The 20131-nt window shown below is 36.2% G+C and overlaps 1 protein-coding gene across 2 annotated transcripts in view; it reads left to right on the forward strand.

Annotated features, from left to right (window-relative positions):
- The window catches only part of LOC121382625 (receptor expression-enhancing protein 5-like), a 38409-nt gene continuing 18278 nt past the window's right edge, over positions 1-20131 (forward strand). For both annotated transcript variants that reach the window (XM_041512157.1, XM_041512165.1), the window contains exons 1-3: positions 1-195; positions 17788-17881; positions 19060-19198. In XM_041512157.1, coding sequence (XP_041368091.1) covers positions 81-195; positions 17788-17881; positions 19060-19198 — 348 coding nt within the window. In that variant the 5' untranslated portion in view covers positions 1-80. The remainder of the gene's footprint in view (positions 196-17787; positions 17882-19059; positions 19199-20131) is intronic.

Genomic DNA, 20131 nt, shown 5'->3' on the forward strand with positions numbered 1-20131 from the left:
TGTGCGTGTCTATCGTTGTTGCCATAAAACGACCTAATTACTAAATAATTACTAAGTAAAAATAACACGAATCGTCGCTGATGGGTGCCGTTTTGACATTTGTTTTCCCACAGTTTATTCATCTTCACCACGGACAGCACGATGTGGAATCCTCAGTTCCTATGCTGACAAACCATTACAAACACGTCTTTTCAGGTAACTGTGTTTCGAATAATAACCGTCACGCGTGACTATCACAACAAAAGTCCAAAGTTATGAAGTTTCCTTTTTTGCCCCATGACGAAATCTCACCGTGTGTAAACTGACCCATAAGTTAACATTTACTAATTGGCAACATACATATGGCTAAATAAACAAATTACGATATTAATCAACTACTCAGTTTTGTAACTGATGTGTATATCATATTAATTAATATATACGAACTATTCTGTAATATTGTTTACTGACATTAATATTTATAATAAAATCATTAAAATGTCGGATCCTTCCAATATTAATATATATATATATATATATATATATATATATATATATATATATATATATATATATATATATATATATATATATATATATGTATATATACCCAGTGAAACCCCTCAAAACCGGACCCTCAGTAAACCGGAATTCTCTCAAAACCGGACGTTTTACACGGTCCCGTGATTTGCGTATCTTTTAACACTAAAATTTACCCCTCTAAACCGCACACATGTGAATACAAAAGCATAACTAATAATTTAAACTTATGCAAGCAAATATAATATCCCTGGACATCTGTATAGCCTAATATATTGAACTTTAAAACAATATTTTAGCCTCAGCAAAAGGGGGTATGAGATGACACCCCACCCACCCAGCCTATGCTCCTGTTTTTTTTTTGTACTTGTCTTGGACATCACCTGTAAGTGTCCGAGGGGTTTGTTTTGTAATTAACTAGTACTAGTACATAAAACATTTTATGACTAATCAGAGGCACGTTTTCTGGGTAATTTAGTGGTGTATATTGTGGATGATTAATTTAATTTAATTTAATTAAAAAAAAATTCCAACAAATATATATATATTTAAATATATATAATAATAATAATAAAATAATTAATTTATTAATGATAAAAAAAAAAATCTAAATAAATAAATGTAAAACAATTTAAAAAACAAAATTCATGGAATAGGTGATGGTGCGATTTTCTGTGTGTCCTAAATGCATGTGTCAGTAAATTATTTATTTATCATTTTACTTGTACACATTTAACACCATAATAGCTCTTATTTATATGTAAAAAAAAAATCAGTAAAGAGCAATATTTGGCATTGTGAACTGCGTCCCACTTCAACCCCATGTGATCACATCTGGAATAGCCCAGAGCTAAATAATAGTAACGGCTAAACGTTGACATCTAGATCTAAGGTCAGTCTTTCTTTTTTAAAATGGTACACCATATGTTTTCTACAAATGTACATAACTGAAATATTTTTCTATATTTTAGGATGCATTCAGTAAAGTTTCACTTAATAACATCAAACTTATTTGCACTATTGTGTGTTTAATTTAATAGCAATAGTTTTGTATTGGCATGCATAGGTGCTTTATTATTTATGTTTTTAATAATTCACAGATTTCCACCGACAATGATATGACTATACAATCTTTAAATGAGGTTGAATTATTCGAGAGACTGGTTTTGCTTTTACAAAATGTTCCAAACAGACTTAAAATGCACCCGGATGCAATGCCGTCACATGTTACTGTTGCGTGAATTTCACTCCCTCAATGGTGACTGTTCAGGTTAATCGGAAAACCCCATCTATATGTATGCACATGTAAGCATTGTCTGGTACAAGCTTACAAGTCAAGCAGGGCTAAAAATTCTGCCTTTTTCATGAGAATCCATGTGGATTCCCATGAAAGCAGTCCACGGGAATCCTCCGATTCTAAAAATTTTCAGAGAACTTTATCAACAGTGTTAGTTAATAGAATTATGTGTCATATGCTATTAACTGTATATGGATTAGTGTATATAAAACAACCCTTACTATTTACTGGAAAGAATAACCAATTTGTCTGTAACAGTGTATCCAAGTTTAAAGAAAAAACCCCACAACAACAACAAACGGTTTTTTTTTAGTTGGTGCCATTCTTCTTTACAGTCTTTTTTTTTTTTTTTTTTTTTTTTAAACTTTTTACGTGTTTTACCAGCCCCAAGTTCAGTCAGCAAACGTTTGGCTAACGTTCGCGAACTAATTGATTGGTTCCCAACGTGGCCATTTGGTTTACTGTGAAGCGCATAAACTATTTATCGGACGTTTTTTCGCTCGGTCTGGCTGAACGCAGCCCAAGTTACTTTTCGAAGATTGATTATTCGTAAACAGCTCATGGGATACTTTTGCCGATGTATTTTGCGCATTGGTTCAATGTTTGTATGGATATTACTGAAATACATTTCCTCTACCGAAAAAAATATTGATTGATTAAAAAGAGCAGGTAATTCAAGGTTAGGAACATAATATCAGCTTACTAAAATAGAAATATTTGATGTAGGGCAAAATGACCATATCTCGACCACATCTTTTTTCAAAGCTGTCTGTGACGTATGCAAACGTTATAAACGTAATGAAGTCTCTACTATTGCTATCCACAATTCTGTGAATTACGAAGTATGCCGGAAACTAATTTCAATATAAAATTTTATATAAAATTCGTTTCAAAACGAAACAAAAACCGTGATTGTATAGCCATAAAATCTGTTTATATTAGTATACAATCCAGAGTTTATCACTGAACTTTTCTCCCAGTTTTTTTAATGTTGAAATAGACCAACAAGTTCGCCTATTGCATAAATAGTATTGCCCGATATTTTTAGAATGTGTGTGCTCCCGAATAACGCTATAAACGGCGAAGTGTAATTGGTCGATATTTGAATTGTTATTTATGGATGAAATGTCACCTAGACATGGGAGCCCACGCAATGCTGTTAGATCTACCAGATATACCCAGTAGAGCTAATTTTAATCAGATTGTAAAAATTCCAACAGTGATTCGTTTGGAACACTATAATTTATACATAAACGTTGTTATTCAGATAAGATCATTTTCGTTCAATTCGGGCTCCCCCCACCACTTTGCTCTCTCTCTCTCTCCCTCCCTCCCTCCCCATATGTGTGTCTGTGTGTATGTTTCTGTGTGTGTGTGTGTGTGTGTGTGTCTGTGTGTCTGTCTGTGTGTGTGTCTGTCTATGTCTGTGCGTGTGTGTGTCTCTCTCTCTCTGTGTGTGTCTCTCTCTCTCTGTCTCTCTCTCTCTCTCTCTCTCTCTCTCTCTCTCTCTCTCTCTCTCTCTCTCTCTCTGTGTGTGTGTGTGTGTGTGTGTGTGTGTGTGTGTGGAGAGAAATGTAGAGAAAGAGTAAACACGTGTATAATGGAAATATATCAAATTTACCAAAATATACAAAATGTACCTATATATACACCAATATGTATACCAATAAGCCAGAACCCATTATATGGTGAATTATACAAAAATGAGTTGTCAGCATCATGGGAAGGTGTACTATCATTTCACAATGTCTCATTCAAACCAATCATTTATTTATGCTTTTATAGAACAGAACCCAAACCAATTATCTTTTATGTCCATTTTCACTAAAGCAAAAACCATGTTTTCAGCACTACCTTATTCTGTCTCTCTAGAATTTTACCGGCATCGGTGGCGTCGTGGTTAGGCCATCGGTCTACAGGCTGGTAGGTACTGGGTTCGGATCCCAGTCGAGGCATGGGGGTTTTAATCCAGATACCGACTCCAAACCCTGAGTGAGTGCTCCACAAGGCTCAGAGTCAATGGGTAGGTGTAACGCCATATAACCTTAAATAAAACATTTCCTTCTTCTTCCTCTAGAAGACCGACCTCGGTGGCGTCGTGGTTAGCCATCGGTCTACAGTCTGGTAGGTACTGGGTTCGGATCCCAGTCGAGGCATGGGATTTTAAATCCAGATACCGACTCCAAACCCTGAGTGAGTGCTCCGCAAGGCTCAATGGGTAGGTGTAAACCACTTGCACCGACCAGTGATCCATAACTGGTTCAACAAAGGCCATGGTTTGTGCTATCCTGCCTGTGGGAAGCACAAATAAAAGATCCCTTGCTGCCTGTCGTAAAAAAGAGTAGCCTATGTGGCGACAGCGGGTTTCCTCTCAAAATCTGTGTGGTCCATGGCCGTATGTCTGACGCCATATAACCGTAAATAAAATGTGTTGAGTGCGTCGTTAAATAAAACATTTCTTTCTTTTTTCTTCCTCTAGAATTTTGTAGTATCACCCATAGCTAACAGACATAATGCGTTAGCTTACAACACTGGATTGTGGTGGGCTGTAAACTGTCTGAGAAGATTGAATCCGCCTGACATGCTAATGACATATGTTAGCTCAAAGTGTTTACATCCAGCGAAGGTGTTTTATGTAAACTATCTCTGGCTGGGTGTTTTGGCTTACAAAGAAATAACAACTCTGGCTGAGGTAGCTAGAATTAACTGTTTACACATCACGATGACCGGTCCGTTTGTGATAATTTGAGATGGACTGCAGACAATGTGGGTGGGGGCTGGAAGTGTTTAGTTCTTAGACATCTGGAATGTGGTAAAATGTGTGTGTTGTTAACTCAAGTGGTGTCGGAAATAGAATAAAAATTAATTTCGTCGATTATTTCTTTCATATTAAACTGACAAGTAAATATGTTGTAAATGTCTATTGAATGGTACTCTACCTAATTTAGCATTTACTTGTTTGGGCTCTCATTGATGTACAAGGTGGTGTTTACTCTTGAAATTCAAAGAAAGATGTCAGTAAACAGGTGATTTGTGTACTTTATTGGAACACACTATAACAAATTTTGATCGACATGTATCAATTTCATTGCTGTTGCAATATGTGAGGGACCCTCTCTGATGTCGTTTTACCGCTATCCCTCTCCAAAACAAAATAGTTTTTGACATGTATAAGTAACATTTGAGCAAAACTGTTAATAACCATTCTGAGTGTGTGATCTATTATACCGGTATTAAAGGTGCTATCCCACTGTTGCTTACTGACAGCTATTGCAAATAATTTTTTAATTACATTTTGCTTTACAATTTAAAGACAACACCTTCAACTATATGACCACAATTGATTATCATGAAATAGTTTATCTACTAGTAGAAAATACATTTTTATTGGAGAATTATTATCATAAACAGATGCTCATATATAACTATGATATAGCACCTTTAAGTGGTTGCAAGATTGTGTAAATTTCTAATGTACTTATATTGAATTTTTATTCACTAAATATGCTGGTCATAATTAATTATTTATGCTGTAATAAAAAATACTCGGTTAAATTACAGTTTTAAATTAAAGGTTTGTGTAAGGGTAAATGAAATTGATACATGTCGATCAAAATTTGTTATAGTGTGTTGCAATAAAGTTCGCAAATCACCTGTTTACTAACGTCTTTCTTTGAATTTCAAGAGTAAACACCACCTTGTACATCAATGAGAGCCCAAAAAAAGTAAATGCTAAATTAGGTAGATTATCATTAAATAGATATTTATAAAATATTTACTTGTCAGTTTAATATGATAGAAATAATCGACAAAAATCTTTTTTATTCTATTTCCGACACTACTTTAGTTGCTGAATAAATGCCGGTTATGTAAATAGTTTAATCAGAAGTGATTGCAGAGTTCATTTAGTTCTACAGAAGAAACACGCAGTTAAGAAAACATTAACTGAACAGAGACAGAGAAACTAGTTAAACAGGAAAGTTGTTTTCCCTTATTTTAGTCTGAATAGTTACTATGTGTATTAGAGAAAAAATAATATAATTAAATTAATTTGCCGGGGGCAGGACGTAACCCAGTAGTAAAGTGCTGGCCTGGTGTACGGTCAGTCTAGGATCGATCCCTGTTAGTGGAATCATTGGTCTATTTCTCGTTCCAGCCAGTGCTTCACAACTGGTGTTACAGACCATGATATGTACTATCCTGTCTGTGGGATGATGCATATATTAAAGATCCCTTGGTGCTAATAAAAAAATAGTTGCCCATAGTTTCCTCTCTAAAATATATTTGTGGTCATTAACCACATGTCTGACACCACATACCTGTAGTTGTGTTGAGTGTGTCATTAAATATAAAATTCCTTTCTTTCCTTCTTTTTTTTAAACATGGCTCCCATATGCAACAACCTTAGTTAAAAATTATGATCTAGCTATGTCTGTATTCTGTAGACAATTTGAATATTATATCAAAAATAAATTTAAGTTGCAATTTAAAATGAAAATGCCTGGGAATTGTTTATTGTAAAAAGGATGCCGGCCCAAAGATGATAAATGTTTTATGACCATACGCAATAAAATATTTTAATTTACTTAGCATAGAGAGAAATTAGTTTATATTATTTCAAAGGTATCATCACAGGATTGTAACATTTCTAGTCATTGTATATTTTATAGACATTATATATTTGACATATAGTTGAACATGAATTAGTAGATAAAGGTCAAGTATTTTTCTTTAAATCCGAGTCCGTTCATGGTAGTTCATATTATAACTAATTGGTTAGAAGAAGCGACCCCTTTATATAAATGGCATAAAATAAATATGCATACTAATAATAAATATTGTTCATTGTAGTAGTTGAAATGTATGCACATTCATGTTTTCTGGGCTAAAATATCTAGATATTACTACATTAACTGGAATAATTGTAACATTTCAGATGTTCCAATGATGAGGGATCTCTGGTCATTATAACAAAGTGGTTACTGCTATAGTGTGTTTAAATAAAATGTGTGTGTGTGTACATGTATATCATTCTACAAACATTATACTTAATCACGCACCAGATCAATACTGATGACGAATGCATTAAACTGTATTTAGATATTTTTACACCTGGTCTTATTGTATTTAATGGCATTCACTGTTATCATTATTATAACATCAATTTTTTAAATATTTTAATCAACAATCTTTATTCAATTAACAAATTAAAATGTTTTCAAAACATTGACAATCAAAACATGAAACTATACCTGAAAATGTCTTATTTTTAATCTTCAGTTACCACAATGTACGTATTTGCAATTTATATATGATACGACTAGTAGAGTAGTTCATTTCTGTACACGCATGTAGTATATCACCCATGTCAGCATAGTTTAGTGATACAGGTAGATGCGATGGGATATATGATTGGTTGCCCTTAGTGGACCCATCGCTTTTTATCTTACTTCAACCAGTGCCCAGGACTGGTACATTAAAGATTGTGATATGTACTTTTCTGTCATTGGGGAAGTACATATAAATGATACCTTGTCGCTGTTTTGTTGGAGCAGCCACTATGCCGGTAACAATTTTCCTTTTGCATTTTACAGACCAAGTATCGAAATACCTCACAGAGAGGACTTATAATAACTATGATTTAAACAACTTCCAAATCAGGTTGCCGGGGTCTGGATTGAAAATTAACGTTGCGGAAAGACACTGGCTTAAAGTGTGATAATAATCCAGCTCAGATTTCAAGACATAACTTGCCGGATTCGTTTCGAGTTGTGCTGTGTCATAGCCAGCTTTGTTTTGTAGATCATCATAGTCACGATCATGGGACACACACACTTTTTGAATAATGATCCCCAATATATTCTCACCATATAATCCCTTCAAATTGTGGCCGTAATTAGGACTTGGTCGAAATATGGTCAGTTTGCCCTATTACTAAATTTGGAACACTACTGTCTATTGTTATTATGTAAGAACTGAACAAACATGTTCCTTTCGGTTCTCTTCGTTGGCAATTTGGTAGATAGATAGATAATTAGTTTAACGTGCTCATATACCACTAGTGTTTCGAACACGCTCATCCAGAGTCCGACCTCAAATAAGATCGGTGGCCTGACTCGGGATGGGTAGGGAGGGGGAGGGTAGAGTTGAAAATGGGCAGAATTTTGAAAATAGCAATTAGTAAAAAAAAAAAAAGTTAATAGAATTTTTTTTAAATAATAATAAAAAGTTACAAGCCAAAAATGAAAAGAATTGACTGCTCGGCCAAATGTTTCTATAATTTGGAGCATTTTAGAAGGACAGTCCAAAAATAAATAAGAGAAAGAAGAGAGGATCGGACTATTTAATAATATTAAAAAAGAAAGTAATTTCGACATAAAAGTTTTAACGCAGGTCTAAAAGTTTAAAGTCCGATCTATATGTCCACGTGAGTGGCCTCGTTAAGGCTGTTCTGGTGCATAGCTTATAGGGACGAAATGGGTTGCATCCCGTCAAGAAAACCCCAGTCATTAGACGTTGAAGGTGTAGTGCTGTGCTGGAATATCTTGAGAAGCCGGATCCGTCTGAACGAGAGAGAGAGTATCAGACTAGGATATAGTCCAGTCGTCATGGGTTGGTATAGTTGTGCGGACGGGTCCGACTCCGGAGAATACGAGACGATATCACTATAAAGCAAAGTAAAGTCTAGAAAAGAGTAGTAGGGGCCGACCCCGCTTCCTATTTCTTCTTAGAGTGGGGAGGTCAATCTTCCAGTGCTGCTAGGACAGGCTCGGACATGTAGAGACTAAACGCGAACAACCGTGGCGTTCTGCAGAATGGCCGTCATACGAATCAAAAAAAAAATACCCCCAAATCGACATAGTCAGCCGGAGAAATGACGTGGAGGCAAGGAATCTCGCTAAAAAAGAATCCAACCTGGTGGTGCAGACTGTCGAAATGAGAAGTGTTCAATCAGTTTCAATGGCCGCATACATCCCAGTAGAAAACTTCATTTCGCTGACAAAAACAACGAAATGAAGGATCCCCAATGTATGCTACGCTTTTGAAGCCACTTTAAACTGAAGCTTGATAACCAGACTATTTTTTTTTAAATTCTGTAACGTTTTACTGACTGATTATTAATTTAATAAATTTGTTAAAATATTTTATACGAATCCAAATACATTCGGATGTTTTATGCTTGCGCGAATCCTGGCGCGAATCGGATTCGGAGATTCGCTCGAATTTTTAGCCCTGTCAAGCTTTGATGGTCACAAACTTGTCAAGTTAATTTTAGTGTTTAATAATACAAAAAAAAAAAAAAAAAAAATTCCTTTCTAATAATGCAAATATTTAAAAATAAATGTAGTTAGTTTTTAAACCAACAGATATACATATATACATGTACAAGCCTTTGAAATTGTGAGAATTCTATTTTCATTTGCATTAAAATTAGGACAATGGACACCGATACATGTACTCTTTGGTTTTAACGGGTTACACAAAATGCCAGTGGATACCGTCAATATTTTTGGAACAACCCCATGGCTTCTAGAAATGTTTTAAAATCCACTAGCCATGGGATCAGTGATTAATTTGTTTTACTAGCCATGATTGAAAAGGAACTTGTTAGCCCTACTTTAAGTAAATACAATTTTACTAATAGTAATAATGGGATACGTTACCTAAAGAGGGAGATAGAGCTGAAAATAAGTAGACTGGGGAGTGGGGGTGGAAAGAATATTCATATTTACAAAATAGGCTTATGCAGCATTTGACAACTTTTTTTCACTAGCAGTCGGGCATGGTGTTAGTAGTTATTTACTAGCCCAACATTGAATATCACTAGCCATGGGAGTGAGGCTACCATAATCTAGAAGCCCTGAACCTATAAACTCTTTGAGGTTGAACTAAACTTCACTACAAAAACATGTATATCTGGTAGTTGAATCTGTTCTACATTTACATGTGAACAGTACCTTTTATTCTCGAAGCTACATGCATGTCAGAATTAAGTGGCTAATATCGTGGTAAAATTATCTGATTTTGAATTAATTGTTTTTAAAGATGTTTAAACTGGACTAGTACAGTACATGTTATGAAGTAGCTGTGTATATAGTGCTATGAAGAAATCACAGGTATGCAATCTCCTGTATTAAACTAATGCATTGATAATGAACACTTATTGGAACATTGCTATGAAGAAATAATGGGTATGCAATCTCCTGTATTAAATTAATGCATTGATAATGAACACTTGGAACACCTTGATAAACTTGTCGTGATTAAGCCATAGGACATAAGGCTGGTAGGTACTGGGTTCGCAGCCTGGTACCGGCTCCCACCCAGAGCAAGTTTTAATGACACAATGGGTAAGTGTAAGGCCACTACATCATCTTCTCTCTAACTAACAACTAACCCACTGTCCTGGACAGACAGCCCAGATAGCTGAAGTGTGTGCCAAGGACAGCGTACTTGAATCTTAATTGGATAAAAGCACAGAAATTAATTGAAATGAAATGATAACAACAAGGTACTCATTTATTTATTCTCTACATTTTTGTATCTACTTCAGTACTTGGCTAATAAAAAGAGTATACAGTAAAAATGCCCTACCTATGAATTGTTAATTTTGGGAGGAGTTTAAAGTGAGTAGTACGGTAACTGGCTGCACTTGGAAACATGCAGTATCCTACAGTACTTTAACAGGGGACAGCTGTGCATAGAAGTGTAAGAATCTATAACTGCAACATCTGTAATCTGTTACACACCCTGCAGCTTGAGTTGACTGGGCTGATCTTAATCTACGGAACATCATTACCACAGCTTATCGCTCACAGTACATCTTGGTCTCCTACGTTCAAAGGATTTTTAACTACTTTCCTGTTTTAATTTGTATGTGAACTGGTTTATTCTGCATGAACTTGCATGTCAGAACCGTCTTAGTTGCAGATGCAACGACAACATAGGTATGGTGACAGCATGTTGTCGATAGATTGTGGCGTATGTGTGTAGTATAGTTAGTAATATTTATAAATATACATATTGTCAAAAGTATCATTGTGTACAGTTTAAACTTTTATCAATGTGATAAACCTTTGGCATTTTTTGTGTGTAATGTTGGCTGATTTTGAAATGAATATAATTATATAACCAGTGATTCATTGTTTGGGGGTTGATTTTATAATATTGTAATTTTTTGGGGGAGGAGGTGATCTTTTTAAAATTTTTGTTTTATAATTTTATGTACATACATGTACATTGTACATGTATATGTATGTATGTTACACTAGTTTACAGTGCAAACTGTGAACTGCTTATTTACTACATTTAATTGACATAACTGCATACATAATGAGATATATCTGTACACACCTAATATGTGATTCATAGTGATTGTGTGTGAAGGTTCTCTTATTACAAGTGATCACATGAGATGGTTGGGTTGTATCCTGTATTGTTTTCACCCTTTGATAACAAAATATATTGACCTGAGAATACACATGTAGATAATTTCAGTATTTACATAAATGAATACTCATTACCACTAATCAAAGAAAAAAGAAGAAAGAAGTATTTTATTTTAACAGTACACTCAACACGTTGTAATTATGGTTATATGATGTTGGACAAAATTTAATGGTTAATCTACAATCACTATACTGGCTACTCAATTAATTAAATGCTAAATACTAAAAGGACTTTACGTGCACATTCAGAGCAGCTGTTGTAGCGCACGCCTATACTGGGCACAGGGACCGGCCTTGGCCGGATCTCTGCCCAGGACAGGAAAAAGGTGGTAGTGGGGGGGGGGGGGGGGGGTAAAGAAAGGACGCCTGCACTGGCAAATGCAAGGGAGCACCAGCAGTCCAAGAATTGGTAGCAGGCGGAGAGAAGTTGGTGCTATGGAATTTTGGATGTCCCGTAGGATTAAGCCAAAGAGAAAGAGGTGCGCGTTTACATGAGGGAAATTTGGCGCAGTTTTGATGGTCGTTCTAATTGGAAGCTCAATGGGTAGGTGTAAACCACTTGCACCGACCAGTTATCTATAACTGGTCCAACAAAGGCCATGGTTTGTGCTATCCTGCCTGTGGGAAGCGCAAATAAAAGATCCCTTGCTGCCAATCGGAAGAGTAGCCCATGTAGTGGCGACAGCGGGTTTCCTCTCAAAATATGTGTGGTCCTTAACCATATGTCTGACGCCATATAACCGTAAATAAAATGTGTTGAGTGCGTCGTTAAATAAAACACTTCTTTCTTTCTTTCTTTCTAATTGGAAAGCGAGGAGAGCTAATAGGTTTCGTTTTTAGTAATCCGAGAGTAGCTCTTTGTTATGACCAGGTTGGTGCTGTAGGGTGTCTCCCTAGGTTGCCCGTAGGGCCCTTAGAAAGGGCCTGATCTCTTCTGATCGTGGCATGACAACCCAGGTTAGACTCGAGCAATTGTGTACGTCGGACGAGGTGGAGGCGGTTTGTAGAGCTTGATGTAGATTGTTGATGCCGTGGTGGTGAGGTGTCCTCTTCCGTTTTTTTTTGTGTTGTTGTTTTGCTCAAGAAGTCCTGACAGCAACAAGGAAGTTTGTTTTGGGGTTGGGTGTTGGGACTGGTATTCTTTTGTCCAGTCCCTTCCGGGTGCAGTGCAATTGTGTACTCGGAGTCGGTATTCTTTTGTCCGACTCATTATTGGAGTACGTGCTGGGCCATTAGTTTCGTTTATATATGGTCGGATGCATTGTTATCATTAGTCAATGCATCCTGTGGTATGTTGAGTGTACGCATGCCGTGTTCGTGTGTACCTAAGTTTTGTGTTAAGGTTGTTCCTACTGTCTTGAGACCCTATTCTATGTATCCAACTGCCGATCAAAGCCACCCCCCCCCTCCTCCTTGAATTGCATTAGTGAATGCAGGGGTGGGGGGGGGGGGGGTATTAGTTACTCTAACTATCTAATTTGAAGGGGGTTTCCGTTATAGTATAAGTGTAGTTTTAAAAAGCCTAGTGCTTAGCATGGTAATTTTTTAGGTAGCAGGTACAATCCATTCATGACAGACACACTAGTATTAGTAGGTGGTAGGTATGCCCTCCCGGTCCCACCTAAGCCCCCCTAGGGAGTTTTTTGAGTCGGGTACGCAGTTTCTTATAGTTATATTCTGGTTAACTAGTCTTACTTGTTATCTTGTTTTCCCTGTATGGCTGGTGGCCTGCTCTGGTGTTGTAACTAAAGACTCACCTTAGTCTGCTGTGTAGTTTCTGGTCGTTGATTGGTTGGGTCGGTCCAATGATGTTTCTGGAAAAGAGATGGTGTAATTAGTGAGCTCTATTCTGGTTGAGTGTTTCAGTGGCCCTGATTCGTCGCCTGTTTGGCCAATTAGTGGAGTGTTATTTTCGATCCTATCTGTTGTAAGAAATAAGCGGTTTAGCCTTTATTGTTCATTACTTGTATTTAGCATGGAAAGAGTAGCCATTTTTGGAAGTAGTTATGTTAAGCGATTAGGTCAGCACTCACGTGGTGACGTGTGTGCCAGCTGAATGCCGATTCTTTGGTCGAGGTGGAATGCGGTCAGACCGCATATCGGAGGAGCTATTTAGAGCTGTGGTGAAGTACCAGTCGTCGTTGGTGATAATACACCTGGGTGGTAACGACATTGCCCCTGAGACTGTCCTGATGTTGTTGACCGCCTTTTTAAGGTTGCGTCAACGTTTTCTGGCTGAAGGGGAGGCTTGAGTATGCATTCTGGAGATCTGCCGTCGTGGAGTGTTTAAGAAGTCTCCTGCGATGACGGTAGCCCGGTTCAATACCCTACGGAATGCTGTGAATCGTGGGCTTAAGAAGCTGATCCGGCGGGACTCGGTGCCGCTGACTACTAATTATCCTGAAGACTTCCTAGCAGATGGGGTTCATTTCAACCCCAGGGAAATGCGAAAGTACTTCTTTCGCATTCGTAATACTATCAGGCCACGATAGTATTATATTATAGGTCCTTTTAAAGTGAAAGTACCAATTGCTATTTTAAAACTTATATACCACATGCACATATAATAAACAAAATTAAATAAACTTAGCAACTTCCTGTCGTTGGCCCTATAGTGCAGAGTACGTTGTCAAAGGTAGAGTGCATAGGGTCGTTACTCTGCATTCTAGGACGTACAGACAGGGCGTTGTCGGGCGATTGGATACATACGTAGGAGCCTTTTACATTATCATATTTTTATTTTACTTTACTTATTTTTTAATATCGGTTTATTGCCCGTCCCCTGGCATACAACATCAGAATTGGAGTGCTTTTTATGATCAAGTGCATAGGGTGGCAGCTCCTCTTCCGAGGATGGGTGGTGGGGTGGCGGTTTGTGTTTATAGTTTTGGTTTGGTAAATTGTATAAAATGGAGAATTCGGTAGCAATTCGTTTTAAATTTGGCGGCCCCCAGTTAACTCTCAGTCGTTGGTCAATTGGTGCAGAGTGCGTGGTCATAGTTCGAGTGCGTAGGTTCGCTATTCTGCACCTAATACGTACAGACCGGGCGTTTCTGGGCGCTTGGCAAACTTATTTATGTATTTATTTATTTTATAAATATATTAACCGGTTTTTGGGTTGTTTTTTAAAATCCGTTGCCTGGCATCCATCCACTGAATTGGAGTGCTTATCGTGGACGAGTGCATATGGTGACAGCTCCGCTTAAGCCGATGGATGATGGGGTGACGGGTAAGTTCATAGTTTTGGTTTAGTAGACTGTACGAATTGAAAGAGCGCGTGAAAAAGTTAGTTTTTAATTTGGACATTTGGCGTGGTTATGGTGGCAGGGTTGCTGATATTAAGGATTTTAAGTAGTTGAATTCTATGATTATTGTGCAGCGTGCAGTCCAGGAGATAGTGTTTCATATCTTCTGGTGCACCGCACTGGCAGTTAGGTGAACTTTTTTTGATGATATACGAACAGTTATTTAGTGCCATTGAATTTCCTATTCGTAGATTAATTATGGTTTTATTAATTTGAGAGTTTTTAGGTTAACAGTGGGTTTAATAGTGGTATGCCAAAAGTTTTTTGTTTGGTCCCAGCTTTCTTGCCATATGTTGGTGTAATGTTTTTTTGCTATTGATATTAGTTCAGTGATACCTAGCGGAATGTTTTTTTTATTAGTTTTAAGTTAGTGATGGCAAGTGCTTTTTTAGCTCCATAATCTGCTATTTCGTTACCCATAATGCCTACATGAGCTGGGACCCATGCTAACGTTACGTCTAAGTTTAGTTGGTTTAATTCATTTAGCTCATTGTAGATTGCTGAGATTATGTCTGGTCTGGTGGTTCGGTTAGTTTGTATGGATTGGATGGAGCTGAGACTGTCGGAAAAGATGACACTTTTTAAGTATTTGTGAGTTTTGATCCATATTAGTGCTTCTAAAATGGCTGTCAGTTCCGCTGTGTATACTGATAAATTGTCTGACAGCCTAGCAAATTTGATTAATTTAGGATGGTAGGTAATTTTTTCTTCCTCTATTGCGTATCCAACCCTGCCATTATCCGGGTTTTTAGAGCCATCTGTGAAGATGTGGGTGTGCTCAGGGTAGTTTTCATTGGCGCATACTTCGAATAATATTTTTTTTGAACGGCGGAAAAGGGTTTTTATCTGTAGCTGTTTTAACTACATAAGGTGTGTGGCAATATACTGGTTGGTTTAGAGTGTGCATTGCCACTGGTATATCATCAATTCCTACTTCGGTTTCTATATTATATGCTGTAGTGGCAAAGGAGTTGCCCAGGTTTATATTAGATTTCCAGGTTAGGCCTGGTTTTTCTGCCACTGGAGTAGTACTGGATGCTCATGGTCAAATGAGTGGATTTTAAGATAGTATTTAAGGTGCTGTAGTTTTCTGCGGTAATCCAGTGGCATGATGTTTAACTCTGATTTTTATTAGTTGAAAACATCATACAAACTCAGGACAGTCTGTTTAGATAACAATACATACACTGTATGTATGTATGTATGTGTGTGTATATATATATATATATATATATATATATATATATATATATGTGTGTGTGTGTGTGTGTGTGTGTGTGTGTGTGTGTGTGTGTGTGTGTTAGTGTTATATATATATATATATATATATATATATATATATATATATATATATATATATATATGTATATATTGTTGTAAGTTTACAACAAATTAGTTACAACTATTATAACTAATGACAAAACAACATATTTGTGTACCAATCAATGGTGGTTTCAAATTGTGTTAATGCAGGAACAAACAACACATTTGTATACAGGCAACATGGCAGCCAATTTAAACATTAAGACAAAGCAATGGTCAACCTCGGATTAATATACTGAAAACCATTCACACATGCATGGTGGGTTGTGGCAGCTGGTGACGAATGAGACCGACACTGCAACCGCCACATGTGGCCGGCAACGTACTGGTCTACTCATTCAATATTACATTTATTAAGGTGTATGTGCAGAATTGTCTTTTATAAACTATATTAGTATTTGAATAACGTGATAGAGAGGGAAATTATAAATAAATATATGCATCTATTTATTAATGCGAATAAAAATGGCTTGCATTTTTTCTACAGTATATTGGTTTAAATGTTTAGTGCTGTTCAAAAACAGTTATTGTAGTGGTCGGGGGATTGGACAACAGGCATTAGCCTGTAGTAAGGCCTCTCCAAATATTTTACAATATGAATCTTTTACAAGCAATAAATTAAAACATGATTATAACTTCTTCCAAATTTACTAACAAAGAGGGAAAATAGAAGGAAGAAACGACAATGAGGATTTATTTAAATAGGTTTTTGTTTTGACCATTATACATTAATTATTTATAATTAGATATCAGAAAGGGAAAGAAGGTGAATTAGTCTCAAAACATTTGCTATTTATAATGAAGTTCTGGACAGATTTTAATAATTGACTATTTTCTTGGACATAAGGTATCTACAGTATATTAGTTTGTGTGTGTATATTTATAAACACACAAGACATACATGTATGCACGCACATATCTATAGGCTCATGTAGGTGTATACATTGTATGTCATTCAATACTGGCCAGATGTTGAAGTCTGTAACTTGATAACATGATATTATATATATTACTGGTTGTGCTTCATTAAAGTAACATTCATGTACATGTACATACTAGTATTACACTGCACATAAAAACAAGTTGATTACAGATAGCACTGGGCCAGAGATGGATATTTAATGATAAACGACATTGTAATTTGTATTGATTGTTTTATAATCTGCTATACTATATGAATACCTGTCGTACATCTGATCACCTGCCTACATGTATGCATCAGTTCATCTATTCATTCTATACCATCCATCCATCTTTCCATCCATCCAGATCGTGGTTTATTGTTTTATCTACTAATGAGTGACTATGAGTTAATACATAAGACCGTCCATTGATCATTTCACCGATTTATTTTATCCACTACATACATGTATGTGTAAATTTGTAATATATCTGTCCACCATCCATCCATCCTTCCATCCATCCATCCATCTGATGCTTTGTTTTATTTACTAATAACTGACTTCCACAGACATCGACTTGAAAAAGATTGAGGGGAGTCATTAATTGATTTCAAGTTAAAGCTTGGGAAGCAATTTAAGACACATGTACATAAATTTGTATCACCATATTCTTATATAAATCACATGTTAAGTGGAGCTACAAAGTATTCTCCTGTTTGACAGTATCCTACATAAACTTCCTATATTTACAGTCTTCGCCAGAAAAGGCCAGTGATCATTCCCACTCCCCTTCACACTCACCTTGAAAGTTTTAGGAGAGCTGCAAATTGATCGCCTTGCAGTATTGTATTAATACATTTTATTTGAGACTGTGTAATTGCTCACCTACATGTAGCACAAGTTCAGAAGAGTTATCTGCAGCTTGCCTAGATTTTGCTCTGGGTGAAGACTGTATTTTTATGACATGTATTAATTTTTAAATTTAATTTCAGGTCTGTTCGTGTTTCTCGCTCTGTATTTAGTGGTTAGGTATGGAGCCCAGTTTGTCTGCAACTTCATTGGATTTATCTATCCTGCTTACGCATCGTAAATGTTTTTTGAAAGTACCTTTTTTCTTTTTTTTATAAACATTACATTCAACTGCTCCTGTCCGCCCCCCCCCCCTTCAATTAATTTTGTTTTTAAAAATAATATTTATTAACAGTCAATTTAATTTTTTTTTTTTAAATATGATAGTGTGATGGTCATTGCATTCAAGTGTGCATAGTATTAGGGTACTAAAGTAGTTTTATTTTTATTGTATTGCTTGGTCCACCTTTTCCAATTTGAAAAAAACCAGTGTTCTTTGTACATGTATGTATGTGTGTAGCTATTTTAAACAAATAATTCATAATTCTTTTTGTAAGCTAAATGTTATTAAATTTGGCTACAGAATTTCGGATTAAATTTGACAAATTGCTATTAATTTTTGGCGTCTACATGTAGCCTAAACACTATGAATATAGTAATGTGGAAATTATTTTTGAGTGTATATTCTCCTGCGTATTTATCCAGTATATGTACATCACATCCCAAAATTTCATATTTTACCCACTGACAAGTAAATACTTAATGAATGATCAACTGAATTATCCAGCATCCCGTTACAATTCAGTAGCATGTACATGTGTTTCTAACAGGTACTCACAGAAAGACAGTATCATCAAACTTGTAGTGAGCACCAATGTCAGGACAAACAGCTCAACACATTGGATATAAAGAAACATTTCCAAAAAGCTGGCAAGCAATTTATTACTCTCTGTTAGTAATTCCATGTGATAAATTTTAAACAAGGAGATTGGTTCAAATCATCTAAGCCATAAGCCACACAAAAAAACAAATACTAAAGTTAATCAATGAAAGGTGAGTAGAAATGCTCACCACTTTCCATATTTAGGCAAGTGTGGGACGAACAGTAGCAGCTGCTCTCATATCACTGAGAGGTCTGTAAGAAACTCTATACCTGTTTAAGGGCTATTTTCACAAACAGGGGCAAATAACGGTAAAGACATTGCAGCTCCAATAGTTTCCACAAAACAGCATATAATGTATATAAACAGGGTAGCACATAAAGAGCATGATCACTTGACGCACTAGATATGATATTTGGGACATGTCGATGCATTAGAAAAGCTTGTGATTAAACCATTGATACAGTACAACATTTTTACAGGCATGTGTACCTTTGGTGTTAATCCACTGAGAGATTTGTGTTTTGTCTTCAGCATCAAGGCAATAGAGAGCCGAGAGAAGGATGACGACACGAAGTGGCTCACCTACTGGGTCGTGTACAGCGTCTTCAGTCTCGTCGAGTTCTTCGCAGACATCTTGCTCTTCTGGATCCCGTTCTACTGGTTCTTGAAGGTACTCCAGAACATGCTGTAGACCACAATCCGTCGAGATACAAATTCAGTTTTTTATTTCTCGTTCCAGCTAGTGCTCCACAATTGGTGTAACAAAGGCCGTGGTATGTGCTATTCTGTCTGTGGGATGGTGCATATAAAAGATCCCTTGTTGCTAATCGAAAAGAGTAGCCCATGAAGTGGCGACAGCGGTTTTCCTCTCTCAATATATATGTGGTCCTTAACCATATGTCTGATGCCATATAACCGTAAACAAAATGTGTTGAGTACGCCGTTAAATAAAACATTTCTTCCATCCTTTCAAATTTTTTTTTTTTTTGTAATTTCATATGGGGTGTATCATTTATGTTGCTTGACTTTTATTTGGCCATTGTATGTTGTTTCTTATTCTCAATTTCGATGACTAAATTCCCGATTTACATGCAAAAGAATTCCAACATTTCATATTTTATTATATGTGTGTATATTTAAGTATTTAAAAATGTTATTTTAATGTCATTTTAAATGTTAAAAAAAAAATCCAACATTTCATATTTTATTATACATGTACGTACATTTCTTACACACATGTTGATGAGAACACTGTGTGTTATTTATGATTGCACATAGTTGTTAACACATGTACGTGTGTTTACAATTTCAAGACATACGACTGGCTGCTCCTAGGTGATGACCAGATCACCAGTGTCATATGTCCAATAAAAAACCAGTGCGATGGAAATCGATTAGACTCTGACGTATAGTTAACCTGACAATCATGTGTCTGTGATGCGTAAGTCAGCTACAAGTGCAATGGCTGTAAATAACTTTTAGTCGAAAAAGATGTTAAAATTTGCTTAAAAGCTGTTTTTTTTAGAATATGTAAAAAATAGAATAATACATTCGTGTCCGTTAGATACCATTTATGTCACAACTCGTTTTAAAACGTATCAAA

Source organism: Gigantopelta aegis, chromosome 2 (assembly GCF_016097555.1).
Source record: "Gigantopelta aegis isolate Gae_Host chromosome 2, Gae_host_genome, whole genome shotgun sequence".
Taxonomy (NCBI): domain Eukaryota; kingdom Metazoa; phylum Mollusca; class Gastropoda; order Neomphalida; family Peltospiridae; genus Gigantopelta; species Gigantopelta aegis.